This window comes from Amphiura filiformis, chromosome 20, assembly GCF_039555335.1.
Source record: "Amphiura filiformis chromosome 20, Afil_fr2py, whole genome shotgun sequence".
Lineage (NCBI taxonomy): Eukaryota > Metazoa > Echinodermata > Ophiuroidea > Amphilepidida > Amphiuridae > Amphiura > Amphiura filiformis.
The window spans coordinates 31,101,216-31,117,375 of NC_092647.1; the positions used below are offsets into that span (position 1 = coordinate 31,101,216).

A 16,160-nucleotide genomic window follows, 5' to 3' on the forward strand; every position below is an offset into this window, starting at 1 on the left:
CACCTGTGCTCCACAAATTGTATACAAAATACGAGTGGCTCAATATAAAAATGGCCTATCCCACAATTGGGTTATTTTGAGAAAACTTTACTAAGTTACATTCACGATGTTTCATGTTTGTAATAATGACCTTTGCTAAACTTTACATTTTTCAGTACTCAGTAGCGCCCTCAATTGTCACCCAAATGTGGGATAGGCCATTTTTATATTGAGCCATTTTATTACCATCTATATATTCAATGTTCACATCATTTTCAGTAACTGTCCATATATTCACTATCTTTTTACAAATCTATATATAGTCAACTAATAAGACCCATCAAAACCAGAAACCAATAAAAATAAATAAATAGTACAACACACAATGCACTGACACACACAAACTACTATATAGATCAGTTGCAAATTAACTTCAAACCAAACTAATTAAATATAATGATGCCTAATTGGGCTATTCCAGTTGAAATACATACACCTAGATGGTATGACCTTAATCTCTCACATAGAGGGGATGTAGATTCCAAATGGAACCACCCATTCCGGCAACCCCATTTGAAATTCACACTCCCTGTGTGGAAGATTAAGGTCATGTCTTCCATATCAAGTGTAGACATGACCTTAATCTCTCACATACAGTGTGGGTGTAGATTCCAAATGGAACCACCCATTCTGGTAACCCCATCTGGAATTCACACTCTCGGTGTGGAAGATTTAGATCATGTCTTACATAGGGAGTGTATGGATTTCAACTGGAATGGCCCATTAACATTTTGAGTTGTGCAACATACCTAGCATGACAACACTCAAAACATATTCATAATAATTATCACTAACCATTTTTTGTCAATAAATACCAAATTATTGTTAACCTTTGACAAACGCATACTACCGCATGGGCAGTACGGCCCAAAAGTTCATTCATAAATTTCCAGTCGGCAACAGCAGAATGCCTCAGCAAACAATCTGAGACAAGTGCATTTTAACATAGTAAATATGTGATGTACGCTGAAAATATGCTTTGTCAAAAGTTTACATTATAAATGTGGAATTCCGACATGTATACAAAATGAACAATGAGCTATACATGTACCATATGTTGATCACCAATCATTAAAGGCACACTATCAGAATGATGAGTTCATGTATGACAGGCCTTGCCAACTAGATTTTAAAGGCGAGTGGTCGAATCTCGAGTAATCGCTCACCGGGTTTGAAAGATCATTTGTACCAATATGAAACACTTACCCACTGTTGACACCCTCTCTTTTGTTTTCAGGGATTAAGAGTAATTTATTATGATAAATCAAATACATTGAAAGTGCTGAAACTGGGTGATTTGCAGTGAGCATTATTTAGTGTCTATGGCGAGTGGAAAATCGCTCACTAGAAATTGAGTTTGGGTGAGCAGTGGCAAGCGAGAGCGATCGCTCGCCTCAAACGGCAAGGCCTGTATGATGATAAATTTTGAGCAATATTCAAGCTGGTGTTTTTTTGGTTGGTCTCAAATACAATAATGCACAAATTGAATGGCACCACAACTCAAATATGAATATGTGACACGATCTGGTCCATAGGGGCCAAAGGTGGCAAATTTGAAACTGAGATAAAGGTAAAAATATGGAGTAAAAAACAATAAAATACATAAGAAAATAGACATCAACAAACTTCATAACTTTAGAGCCAAATATGCTAGACCTTTGGTGTTTTCAGTAAATGATAGCCTATTTTATGTATAATGTAATAATTACAGTAACTCAATTTTCAAAAATACCTCCTTTGGCCCCCATGGACCAGATCGTGTCACATATACTGCACAAAAAGTATCCATACACTGAAAACAAGCAATATCTTTTAAAAGACACTAAACCTAAATTACCAAATGAAGTAGTCCATAGAAGGAGTGTTTTGTGCTGCGCATTTTGATACCTCGTTCTGCACAATGCAACTTTATTTTCCAGACTTATACAGATTTGAATGAAATAAGGAGAGCATTTCAAAAGTGACAAAAGACAGACTTTTCTCATCAAATACGCTAATTATGAGCACAGCGAGGGAGTGTTGATCTGTCACTCTAAAATGAGCCCATAACAAAGACTGGTGGGAATCACCCTGAAGAACTGAATGAAATATCCATCTTTTCTTTTTCCCATTCAAATTGGTATAACTTGAGGGAATATAGTTGCATCGTATCAAATGAGGTGTCAAAATGTGCAGAACAAAATTATCCACCTATTGATAACTTGATTCAGATGGTTTAGTGTCAGTAAGTTAATGCTTTTATGTGCAGTATACATGCATAATTTGCATTAATTACTGTACCTTAATTTCAAGCCCTCTCATATATAGAGGTATGCAATTTTAAGGCCTCATTTAGTTTATTACAATACTTTCAATACATAATTTGCTTTGCTTTTCATGTAAATGAGCAGTAAAAATACTTCATGTCAGACACACATTTTTAAAGGCAATTTTTGGTTACTAAGTAATACTAGTATGTTTCCTAGAACATTTTTGCAATGTATATACAGGTTGGCCCAAATAGAAACTTTTAATTTGACATAACTTTTGCTGTGGATATAGCTAGCATTTGTTACATTATAATCTCACCCAAAGCAAAAGTTATGCCAAATCAAAAGTGAGCAGTATTTATAATGGGCCTGCGATGTGATCGAGCAAAATTAATCAATCGTCCAGTAAACTAATTGACCATTCAGATGGTCAATGTCAGAATCAGCAATGACAAATGATTTATTGTACATCATTTTTTATTTCCAAGGCACACATTATACCTAGGCACAAAATTACAGCCTTTGGGCATTAGGCACTTTGGGTCATTCCAACCTTTTTCTATTGTATAACAAGTTTTGACAAAATACAGTTGTCAAGCGATGATCACTGCATTTTCTTCCCCACCTTAAGGGGGCTGGCATTTTCTTGGAAGGGGGGTCCCAAATTTACAAAAAGTCGGCATCAATAAAATTGCACCCCTCCCCATTTCGGCAACAAAAATGTTATGACACCACCACCACTGATACACCTTACCCCTTATTTGGGACCACCTTCCAAAGAAAATGCCAGCCCCTAAATAATTTAACTTGTTGTAGTGCATAAAATCCATGCATCATCACAACTTCTATAGTTAATGTCTGTTTGAAAGCACAACACAAATGGTATTTCAATCTTCCTACATTCATCATTATATTAATTGAACATACATTTTACAAATTTGTTGAGAAAATTGGATCATGTCACATTACCTTGAAATCCTGGTAATTCTAGGCACTATAAGATTGCAGATGGTCTGTCAAGTAGTTAATTAATTGATTAAAATCAATCAATATCAATCAATCAATCAATCAAACATCAATTTTGGAAGGATCACATATTGGGTTACTTTCAAGATGTCCTTCCTGTACTTTTTTATACCAATCCAAATTCTGCACTCAAAACAGCTTACATGTACCTGTTTGGTACTTCTTCTTAGCGTGTCCAAGCGCAGGGTCAAATGCGCCCGAGCCAATAGCTGATGCAGTGGCAAGCAAAATCGTTGAATTCAGCTAGGTCCTCATGTGTGCAGTGTTGCCCCATCTGTGGACTGTAGTGTAATCACACACCAATGATGATTGATTAATTTATTGCTTGGCTTACAAGTTCCAGTTTACAAAATATTTGGAAAGAACATTGACGGCTAATTTTTGGTTTACATTATTACATATATACAACAAATTGTTATCAAAGCAATAAATATATATCACACTCTGCTATCGGAGAGATTCCTTCTCCTTTCCTTACTTTTCACACTCTGTTTTTGATCTTTTGACCTCTGACCTTGGGTCGTATGAACAGACTCCACCAGGTCTAAGATTCCCTCCATACTGTCCGTCTCACTCGAATCATCCGTTGGAATGTTCAACCTCAAATGTTTAGACCCTTTCGGTGGGCTACTTGTTCTTTTTCTTGACTTCTGGTATTGTTCCATCCGATATGGAGATCTACTTTTTGAATCTCTATGCTTTTTCTCTGGTGATATAGATTTATGTCTCTTTTTCCCATCTCCTTGTTGTTTCAAATCTTTATTTCTGTTTTCTGATCGGCCATGGTGCTCTGCCTTCTTGGATGATTTCTTGGGAGTCTTAATTTTTGTTTCAGGCACCAGGTTTGTCAAATTATTATCCATAGGCAAATGTGGTAGTTTTTTATTAGACTTAGAGTGTGGGTTTTGCTTGCTCTTTTCTTTGTCCGACTTTTTTGGAGACTTTGGCCTCTTTTTCTTTGCATCTCCATTATGATGGGGACTATTTCTTTCTGGACTTCTATTACCATGGTTATTAACCCCTTGGTTGCCATGGCGACTGTTCTTAGGTCTAGCACCGGTAACCAACGGATCAAAACGTGCATTTTGTGTCATAGCCACGTTTTGCGATATACTCAGTGCTGGTGACTGTCTGGTATTAAATCTGGTGGGTGAGTTTTCTCTTGATCTGGAAACCGATCTAGACCTTGAGTCTGATGCTGATTGTGATCTCGGTCTAGCATTATAAGCAGACTGATTTCCTACATGATCCCCATCAGCTTGGGTGTAGGTGGCATGTGGTGGTAAACCACTGACAGTTCTGATTACATGCTGTGGGCTGCTGCGGGCTGAAGCAGCACCCTCGTTCAAATTGTTTGTGTTATCCCCATCTGGCTCTGTAATATTCAATGGCGTGCGCGGACTTTGTCTACTGTTACCCGATGAACTTAGTACTTGACGGACAGTTTCTATGGTAACGTCAGCTTGTGGTGTTGCCACCTGAGTGGTCACTGTACTATCAACAATGTCAGGTTGTGGACTGGGGCTCTCTGGAATGCCCGGCAGGTCATTGGAAGGGGTAAACATGGGAGGAGGGATGACATCAGCACTGGGTGTGTACGGAGGAGGCTCTTCAGTTGGAAATTGCGAGTCATGAATGTCTGATACATATGCTGGTACATCATCCATAGAGGGCATCTGTAGTGATGGTAGATCAGTTAAAGCAATATATGCTTCATTTGACCCAGGAATTGTATAAACCGGAATGGATGGGCCATTCACATGACTTTGCAGAAACCCCCCGCGGATAAGTGGAGGAGGCCGTCTCTGCCCACTCCTACTCCCACTTTGGAGCTGCACGTCTGCAGTGGTAACGGAATGATGCCGATTTACTGGCCGAGGTGTCGTGGAAGTGTTGGCTTCGGATAGACTTGCTGATCGCTGTACTGGACGACTTCGTGAAGATGACCCTTGACCTTGTGTTCTACTGGTTTGTCTAGAATTATTTTGAGATGTTCTTCTTTGTTCAACAGATTCTGTTGTAGCATTACCTCTGTTTGACTGGCTGGGTGTATAATTCAGAAGGCGATTGCTATCACTGGTCTGACTGGTTCTTCTCCCTATTAAAAAGCAAATGTAGAAATTTATAAGCTTTTTCAGCAAATACAGTATAACAAAATTAATGTATATCTAGCAAGTGCACTTATTACACAAATAACATATATTACAATTTAAGTGCACTTATTACATGTACTTGTTTGCAGAGAAGAACAACACTTGTTAACCTTTAAGGCACATACACTGCGTAAACACTGAAGTGGGATTCTGATTGGTCAATTGAATCAAATCATGGAAAACTCAATGAAACATTGACACCTCATTTGCTAAAATTACTGACCAAGCCACGTAGCATTGTCCGATCCTGGCGTGATCCCATTCTTTTTACGCGATAAACATTGTGATGTGTCGATCATTGCAAGATAGCACTGTTCTTCTCTGCCAGCTCAGCAGGTCAAAATAATTGTGTTCATCCACATCAAAAGGATGTACTTGTCAGCTGCTGAATTTTTACATAATAGCTAAGAATAAATACTAGCCACATCTTAAGTGGAGGTCGCTTCAATTTACATCACATGGTATAGGAGTAGAGTGAACATTCCTAAACCATGTGACTTGGGGATGCTCTGAAGTGACCTCCACTTGAGATGACTAGTATTTTGTTCCTAGCAGCTATTATGTAAAAAGGGGCACATTCTCAAAGTCTATGTTATTGTTACCAGCTGTTGATTTCAAACTGGTGTATAAGGGTGTGAGTGATGCAGTGGTACAAATATCTGCAATAGCTGCCCTATATACTTTTGGAAAATTTCTGCATTCTATATTGCCCACATATGACAACTGCATACCTGCCAACATTGAAAACCTAGAAAACAGAGTACATGGCGAACTACGGGCGCGAAGCCCGTAGTATTGCCTTTGACGGCGGGGGTCCAGGGGCCGCTTCCTGGTGGGGTCCAGGGGCAAAGCCCGGTGGGGGTCGAGGGGGCGAAGGCCCCCGAAGCTAGAGGGTTTCTACACTGTAAAAACCCTTATAAGCCCCTTCACAGAAGACACATTTTATAGAAAAAAAACAATAAAGAACAAAGTGAAAATGAAGCCCTAGGCTTTTATACACTTTGAGGAGGGATTTATTTTACCATATCTAGCAACAATTTCAACACATATTTGATGACTACAACCTTTGAAAAAAATGTGAAAAAACATTCTGGGACCTGTTTTTATAAGTTTGCAAAAATATGCTTCCTTCACACAGAAAATGTGCTTTTAAAAGTGCAGTTTCCTATACTTTTGTACATAACGATCATTCGTTGAAGCGATTTTTTGGCTTTATAACAAGGCCTACGTGATATGACTGATAGGACACTGATATGATGCACATTAATACAAAGGTGAAAATTTTTTTAAAAAATCAATTTTTTCTTAATTTTTTCAAAGTTTTTGGCAACTTTAGAGAACCTCTAGACCTATTCTGAAGGTTTGCATTTGAGGAGGGATTTATACTCCATATCTGGCAACAATTTCAACACATATTTGATGACTGCAACCTTTGAGAAAATGTGAAAAAACATTCTGGGACCTGTTTTTACAAGTTTGAAAAATATGCTTCCTTCACATAGAAAATGTGCTTTTAAAAATGCAGTTTCCTATACTTTTGTACACAACGATCATTCGTTGAAGCGATTTTTTGGCTTTATAACAAGGCCTACGTGACTGATAGGACACTGATATGATGCAGTTTTTGTTGACTTTGGAGAACCACTAGACGTATTCTGAAGTGCTAGGATCATTCACAGTTAATTTGAAAAAAAAAATTGAAAAAAAATTACAAAAAAATTACAGTTTGTTATCCTATATGGAAACCACTAACTAATGTTTACCTCTTCATCTATCACATTATTACACATGCATTGGTTTTCCATGCATTTATAATACATTTTTTTTTTTTTAAATTTTTTTCCCAATACAATTTAATATACAAACCCACTGACTACATGTATATGTGACGTAGTATATCGAAAGGAGACACTTTTGAGCAGGATCGTATTATGGAGAAATAGCCAAAAATCTGCCCGGGGGTGATTTTTTTTCACAATGTTGGTTTGTTGTAAATTTGTGATGCTAATGATGTTTAAAATATTGTCTGATAGTTTCAGACCGGAATATAACTGGCATTTTGCATTTTTAAGACATTTTTCAAGGTAATTCCTACTCTCAACATTGTCAATAATATTTTTAAAGGCCGATATCTCAATTTTCAATTTTATAATACCATAACTTACGAGCTCAATATCTACGCTTAGGAATGTTAAATTTCATTGGGGAAAACTGTGTTGTGGAGCAAAATATCTCTATATTTTAAGCTATGTAAAAACCTCAAAATTGGTAACCTGCCCAAAAGTGTCCTTTTGACATGGCACGTCATATATACATAATAAAAAAACATTTCATAGATAAAAAAAAACATTTTCAAATATATTGCAGCTTACCTCTACTACTGGAAGCAGTAATTACTCCTACATCACTCTGCAAAAAAATGTTGAAAAATATAATAAATGAAGAGTATGAAATCAGCTTCAATAACTTTCACCTTACATGTCTTGAGCGACAGAAATGAGCAAGATTTATAATCAACAATCACTAAGGTTCCAGTGTCTTGATCAGCAAGGAATTCAAACCATATTGTAACCTAAATTAAATATTTGATTAGGGTTCCTTGCCGCTCAAAAAAGTGCAGATGGATGGCCAATTGCTCAAATATATCTTATTTATTTTGCTGTCCATCATTGTCTGGGACACTGTAAGTACGCAATCTTGCATATCAAAAATAATTCCAGGAAAACAGCGGTGACCAAAAGTTGATTCACAGAAGATACAGAGGTCAATTCATTTCGCTGAGAAATTACAGTCATATGTGGATATGAAAATGCAGATTTTTGAAATATCATAACTAACTTTTTCCCCAGAGGCTTCAGAGACTATTTTGGGTAAGGTTAGGGTTAGTTATTTTCGGTTAGGGAACCCAACTACGCAATTAATTTGCCACATCCTTAGTGGCACAAAGACATAACTCTATATTAGCAATTTGAAATTTTTCTATATTTTGTGGGAGAAAAAAAGAGTGATAGAGTTCCATGACTGTTACCTAGCATGATTTTAGCCTTGAAACAAGTCTAACTAACAAGTTGATACTTAAAAAAGTCTAATTAATGCACAAAAAACTTATCAAATGGACTACAATGCAGAGCTCTTCTTAAATGCATGTTAATGCTTAATGGACAATTGGACATGTATCCTTCTGTTGGCATATCTACATTGATGATATTGGCTATCTGGATGTAATTGTTCATATGACAGCTATGGACATAGGTCTTTGTGCTGCTGAGCCACAGTGGCGGCGCCAGGAATTTTTATCGGGTGGGGGGGGGGGGGGGGTTCTGTGTGAATTCAGGAAGGGGCAAAATACACACATTTTGCGCAAAATTGCCACAAAAAGTGGAAATTTTCATAATTGGGGGACAAGAGTTCTGACATGCCCTCCCCCCCCCCCCATGGCGCCACCACTGCTGAGCCATATAAGTAATCCTGAAACTCCATGCCACACTTACCTGCTTTGCCACATATTGCCTATGTGTACACAGTGATAATATAGACAGCACACCAGAGAATAGGCAAGCTATAGCAGCAAACCCATATATCACACACATGGCATACAGGAAGTCCTTCAATGTGTTCTCAACACTGGAACAGGTGCGTGCACCAAAGAATGTGTATGTCTTATCATCATCTGGGAAAGAAAGTGAGGTATAAAATATAGACAATGAAGCAAACAAGAATTAAGCAAAAAAAAGAAGGTTGTTTGCTTATCGTGTTTTAGCTAGGGACTTCGTCAGTTTCAACTTGGGCCTTGTCAGTTTTTCGGGTTGGATCTGGCATGGTTTTTCTGTTGGGCGTGTCCGAGGGTTGTGGCCTTATTTTAATTTGAGATCTGGACTGGTTCAGACTGTTTCATGTATAGTGTATTTTTAATGTATTAGTCTATCTAGTATCTTTATCAATTTTCCAATCTATTTAGTATTTGCTACGTATTTAATCTGTATTGGCCATTCCATTTGGAATCTGCCATACCCCTGCTGAAGATTTAAGAAAAGTCTTCCACAGGGGGAGTATGGATTTCAAATGGAATTAACACATTAAACAACTCTATATTGAAACTAACCCTCCCTCTGTGGAAAATTCAAATGGAGCTGCCTAATGTATTATTCCATTTGAAATTCATACCCACCTAGCTCAACAATCTTCTACAGGGGGAGTATGGACTTCAAATAGATTAGCCCATTGAATGGACTGATTGACATACACGTTGACACCTACCTCCTGGTACAACAATTCCATTATTGGTTTGATTCATTCTGTCAGCAATCACATAGCACTGACACTCTGCACTAGAAACCCTTGCTATACAGGTAGAAAAACTCTCCAAAAATGGAATAGAAACAATGGCGGTGGTTACCACGGAAACAAGGCACAGTGTGAGTGTCCCAAGGCACAGAAATACAGCAAAACAATTCTGGAACAAACAGTGAATTTTGTTAATATGGTATAAAAACATTTTACAATATAACATTTTGGCAACATTAAAAAAAATGCTTTTCCTTTCATTTCAACCATTTTTGTTACCTTTACACCAAAAGAGGATGAGGAAGAGAATTATTCACCCATTGCATGTGGTTCCGCCATGTGCGAGGAGAGCTTCGATCTGGCAGCATGCATGAATGGGAATTGAACCAGTCATATAAAGTTATGTAATTCTTCCTTTCATGTCATGCCAGATCATGGCGGAACCGTGCAATAGGTGAATTATCTTCTCTGTATAACCCAACATTTGATGCAATTAATACATTTTGAAAAAAACCTAAGTTACCAAACACACATTTTTTTAAAAACATTTTTGTGTTTACTGGGTTACTTTCAAAGTGTGAAAAGGGAAATTTTTACTCATAGAATGTAATTTTTAATGCTTTGTCAATTTTGAGCTGTATCAACAGTTTTTAAATTCCTGATTCTGAGCTTCCTCATACTAACGTATTCAAGCCTTGAAATAAGCAGACTGAACCAGGAGCAATTTGTTTTTGAACATTGCTCCTGGTTCATTGGGATTTTACAAGAACCAGGAGCAATTTTTGAAGAAACAGGGGCAATTTTCAAATAGTAATCCTTTTCTGCATACAATACCATCACTACTGCATCAAGTGCAAAACTGGAACCAGGAGCAATTTGTTTTAGAAAATTGCTCCTGGTTCATGTGGATTTTACAAGGACCAGGAGCAATTGGTGGCTTTACAAGAGCAAAGTTGCTCCCCGCGCCCGCTTATTTCAAGGCTTGAACGTATTACACAAAAGGAATATATTTGCACTTTGTTATTTTCGTGTTATCTGCTTGGAAAATGAAAAGAGTGAAATAAAGGTAGCGTGTAAATTACCACTTTTACAGTACAAGAAGCAAACAATCACCTTGATTTGATGCATATTTATAGATCTACAGATCAATACTGATATATTACGAAATAACAATTTGAAAGACTTAATATTATAAACCCTAAGTAATTACGGTAAGGGATAGACTTTTTAAAAAACAGAAATTGGGTATGTACCATACTTATATGGTTAACAGATTCAGAAATTAACTGTATAATGCATATCGATGATACTATCTTACAAAGCAAAAGTACTGTTACATGCATGTATCCCACTTGATCCCCTAAGTCAAAAATATGCACGGTTTTATTGGCCAAGTCAGTGAAACACCCATGGCTACCAGTTGACGATGGAGTGCTTGGAACGCATGGTATCCTGGGGTCAAAACCTGGGGAAAACTCCAACTTCTTTGTTCATCTTCTCTCCTTTTTCATTCCTTCTTTCCTTTCCAATAATCAAAAACTACTTTTAACGTTAGGGTTAATCAGCCTATATTTCCCTTCATTGGTTCCTACATTAACCCTAACACAATCACCCCAAGGCAAATATACGACGCAGTTGCGTTGGCCGAGCCAGTGAGGGTCCTGGGGTTGAAACCTGGGGGAACATTTTTTGTTCAACTTCTCTCCTTTTCATTCCTTTCCGATAGCCAAACAACACTTTTAGCGTTACTTTTGGTGCAATTACAGAATATAGTCAGCCCCAACCATAACCTTGACCCGATGGGGGGCAGCGCAACCTTAATGCTAACCTGATCAGGGGGCATTGGGTGGACTAGATTCAAAAATTACACTTTAACGCGGCTGTGTACTCTAGCCATTGTTTCTTTCTCAAAATTGAGTTTTTATGATATGTTTGTACCTTGTTATGTTTTTTATAAATACAAGGAATGAAAATCCAGATTTGTAAACTCCAACTGCAATATTTTAAGGATTTTATTTCACTATTCCACTCGTGTTTGAAATTGAAAAGGAAAGAAAATCTTTGTTGTACCAACAAGGTACAGCGCAATAACAACTCATCGCGTTGCGTGTCGCGCAATTTGTTAACGCACAAATCGCTGACGCATACTGCGACGCTTATCTGCATCTTGGCGCATCTTATGGAAACACCACGGAAGCACTGATTTCACAAAAACCTAGTGGTCAAATGGCTCCGTTTTAGCTGATAAAATGTGGGTTTTTCAAGTTCTTTCCCCCGATTTAAATATCAAGTTATGAATGGCTTTCGCTCAAACTTCTCAAGGGGCTGTGGATTTACCCGATGTTCATGTAATATAAGTTACAAAAACGAAAACTGTCGCATTCTCCTGTGAGATTCGAAGAAAGTGCAAAATGTGACCACTTTAAACTTCAACGCCATTATTTCAATGTTCATTTTCTCGGTAAAATGCGATTTAGGTACTACGATAACTCAATAAATACAGCATCTATAGGTAAGCAAATATGATCATCGTAAAAAGCATGATCGACTCAAGAAACAGTTTTCTCATTTTTTTATATTTTGGTCTATTTCCGATTTTGGGCATCATTTTGTGCAAATAGGCGTTTCTGAATTTTAAAAAGTTCATTTTGATGCCTTATATGGTCAATATCTCAAAAAATAAGGCCAATATCAAAAAATAAAAAACCGTTTTTGGAATGGAGCCTCAAGATTGAGCTAAAAACAAAATAAAATATTTTGGAAAGAGTGTTTTTTTGTTATGATGTACCTAACAAATATTGCCAAAAACTCACTTTTTGTGATTTTCTTCAAAATTGTTGTTTTACCCCAAATCTGTATTTATATTAAGATTTATTGATGTCTTGCCTTCATAAAAATGTATACTTTTATATGTTTTATGCGAATAATTACAAAGTTATTGCACTTTTACTACATGCATGTCTGAGAGTACACAGCCACCTTAACTTCTTCTTGGTTCTTACTACTTACCAAATACTTAAAATATCTAAATTTCACCAATAAGATCACACACAATCCAGTCAACATAAGCTGAAAGACAAAATAAAATCAGGATTTTTATGAGATATCAACAAAAATCATTTTAAGAGCACTAGAGCAGTAAAGTCTTGCATACTATAAATAGAATTCCATGGCAAGTATGTAAGTGTATTAGGGACCGTTCACAAACACTTGTAAAAAAGAGCATAAACAAAAAAAATTTTATTGCGACAATTTTTCAGGGCCCCCCTTTTTTACATGAAAATTATGGGTCAACCCCATAGAAAAGCATATAAACTCAATTTTTCCAGGAAAATTTGTGGTCATTTTTTCAGGGCCCCCCCCTTAGGAGGGTCAAAAATTTTCAGGCCCCCCTTTTTGCATCAGGCCCCCCCTTACAAGTGTTTGTGAACGGTCCCTTACCAGCAAATGCACAAATTATGTTGTCCTTGGTATAAACCCAGACTCATTTGCTGAACTGTCTTATAAAATTATTTGTGAGCACTGGTTGATGTACTCATGCAAAATTCTAGCCTGAAATATCTGGTATATTGAACGCTAGGCAGGAAATAGTAATTTGTCCTCTGATATGCAAACCCCAGTTCACAAAACCACTTATGTTCAGTGTTTGGACTCAAATCAAGCGTAGAGTGTTTGGTCAAATCACTTTGGGAGAAATGATGAAGTGTATAGGACTTACATCTTTTTAAAATCTTTTTTAGTCTTTTGGAATACGGTACCTTAAAAAAGTAAAGGAGTCGTCTCGAACTTTCATTTTTTACATCTCTCTTTCATTATAATTAGCGATTAGGCCAGACTCCACCGTGAAATATTGCTGTGGGGGGATCACCACACCTCCTCCACAGCACAGTCACAGTATTTACCCATTTATACACCTGGGTGGAGAGGAGTAATTGTGATAGAGTGCCTTACTCAAGGGCACAACACAATGGCGTCCCCAGGGCTCAAACCTGCATCCTTCCGATGATGAGTTGGAGCCCGCTCCGTTTGGCCACCGTGCTCGGTACCTTGCAAAGTGAAAATATCACCACATGGGTCATTTTGTTGATGTTTGCGAAAATGCGCACAAGGTTTTGCATTTCAGGTATCAAATTCTTGCACTGCGACAATATGGATCCTCAAAACACAGAGAAAACATTTAATAATTTAATTTCTATAACCAGTACTTACAAGTATGTTCTGTCACTGAATTGTCTTTTTTATGTAAGTATTAACCTAGCTATACTTTGGCTCATGTCAAGTTTAGTTGTGACATCAACGCTTTTCTGCAGTTGTGCAGCAAGCATGTCAACAAATCGCCCTTATGTGTGTACATGTATACACTCTGAATCTGCGCGATTAACTAAAATTGTGCATTATTTGATCCCTGTGACCAGATTATATGTGTACCCACAATGTACGTCATTACCAAACATGAGATGAACAAAGTTTACATATTGTCGCTGTTCTGTCCAGTGCATGATTTGATCCCTGTGTAGCGTGGGTCATCATATTGGGGGGTACCGACCATGATTGGGGGGGGGCACTGGGTCTGATTTGAGGGGGGCACAGGCCATTTTTTGGCACTTTTCCTATGGGAATTTCTAAATTTTGAAATCGATTGCCTCCAGGGTCTTAGCTAGAAATTGAGGGTTGCCCCAATTTATAATATAGCATCTGTCAAAGGCATTAATTTTGCCCGTTCCAGGAGCAAACTGGCCGTCTAAAATGACGGCCAGACGGGTAGCTAGCTAAGACCCTGATTGCCTCCCCCGTGCCCCTATGGCGCTATACCACTGGTTCTGTCAAAACCATGGAGCTTAATAACGCTCTGTGGTCAAAACCTCATAACTCCAATAGCTGCTATAATGAAAGACAGCGAAAAAGACAATTTATCGCGTCTGACGTCACCTGTCAATCAAACTCGAGCACGGTTTGTTTACAAGTGTCGTGATAATGACTTGCTGAACGCGGATTTATAACCGGGCGCCTTATTGTTAATTTTGCACCTTTCGACATGCAAACCATCTCAAACGTTAGGTCTTTATAGTAGGAAACTTTCTTTGGTGAAGGCACCATGTCGATAATGCCTAGAAAAGCTGCTTTTTGCCTTGTAAAAGGATGTAATTTTTCGCCATTTGCTGCTATTCCTTTTCTCCGATCAGCACCAGATAGATCGGTCTTCCTTTTACGCGCTGATTAACCTGTGTAAACCAATCAAGGATCGTAATTGATGCGATAAATTGCTTTTTTATCTCTGTCTTTAATTAAATGTGTTTTAAAAATATGTACAATACAATATACATGTATTGTATTATAATTATATTTAGCACCTTTTAGCAACTATTGGGAGTTTCGAGGTTTGACAGAACAGCGGCGATATAGATATAAAATGTGATATGATCTGTGAAAACCCTTTGCATAGTGACATTTGTAATTTTTGAGTTTGTAGACAAAAGACATGGAAATTTAGGTAAATCCTGCATGTAATTAATCCTAACCCTAATTTTGTGTGAAATAAAATAAAAATAACCGTTCTCTTTTTAGAACTGTTTTCATTTTGTACCTTTTGTGACGTCAACATCAAAAGTTTTATGAGCAAAGAAGGATTGGAAAAAAAGAAGAAATAGTTAACAGTTTTAGCCTTTATTATCTAAAACAAAATAGGATAATGCGATGTGAAGGGTTTTCGCAGATCACACCACAAATGTTAATTTCGTAAAAGTTTCATCCCAAATCTTACCATAGCAGCCACAGCATAAGACGGCACTGCTCCTTCCACCAAATACAAAGATGTTGTCAACCCCCTTGCTACCAGATAAAGTACCAACAACACTAACCCTAGCAAGCCCACAAATGAGCCTGATATAGGCAACAATAACATGTTATCTGTGCAGCAGAATCTCTTGTAAGCCGCCATCTTGGATGACTTGCCTCTGCCAGTCGATAATTGCTGGGTTGTGGGAATCTTGGACTTGGAGTCCGACGTCTGTGGTCTTGCTGTAGTCATATCATCACATTTCTATTGGTATCATAATCATAAACTGCAAGAAAAAAAATGAAATATTGACGATAACAAGGAAATTAAAGAAACTCAGTAAAGCTCTTTCAAGCTTTCCATAAAAATACAATACATTGTGGTCTAAGTTAGCAATTTGAAAATTAGGCGACCAAAACAAACCCAACCTGCTTCACACCTGACCGATCCAGATTTTTTTTTTTACTGTGTGCAAAATTAATTTTTTTGGCGAAAATGGATTAACTTTGACTGAAAAAAGACAAGCAAAGCCAGTGAAAAAATATGCAAATTTTTAAAAAGATTTTAAAGTCACATGCAATAAAAATATAAAAAATGCCTGATGACCAACCTTACCTTCTTATGGTCCATCTG

At 37.4% G+C, this 16,160-nt stretch overlaps 1 protein-coding gene across 1 annotated transcript; it reads right to left on the reverse strand.

The window, feature by feature from the left end:
* Positions 1 to 2,364: 2,364 nt before the first annotated feature.
* Positions 2,365 to 15,809, reverse strand: LOC140142955 (uncharacterized). Its single transcript, XM_072164983.1, has 6 exons — positions 15,513 to 15,809; positions 12,761 to 12,820; positions 9,725 to 9,920; positions 8,959 to 9,137; positions 7,840 to 7,876; positions 2,365 to 5,412 (listed from the first exon to the last, which is right to left on the reverse strand). Exons 1-6 carry the CDS (start codon positions 15,777 to 15,779, stop codon positions 3,752 to 3,754), a joined length of 2,400 nt encoding a protein of 799 aa, XP_072021084.1. The 5' UTR covers positions 15,780 to 15,809; the 3' UTR covers positions 2,365 to 3,751.
* Positions 15,810 to 16,160: the final 351 nt, after the last annotated feature.

What these genes read in the sequence shown, in the direction of transcription:
- LOC140142955 (XM_072164983.1), bottom strand. Translation starts at nt 15,779, where the DNA reads ATGACTACAGCAAGACCACAGACGTCGGACTCCAAGTCCAAGATTCCC. An exon ending in TGGAATTGTTGTACCAGGAG is followed by an intron (nt 9,138 to 9,724) that starts GTAGGTGTCAAC and finishes TTTCTTTCCCAG; the next exon opens with ATGATGATAAGACATACACA. An exon ending in GGCAATATGTGGCAAAGCAG is followed by an intron (nt 7,877 to 8,958) that starts GTAAGTGTGGCA and finishes ATTTTTTTGCAG; the next exon opens with AGTGATGTAGGAGTAATTAC.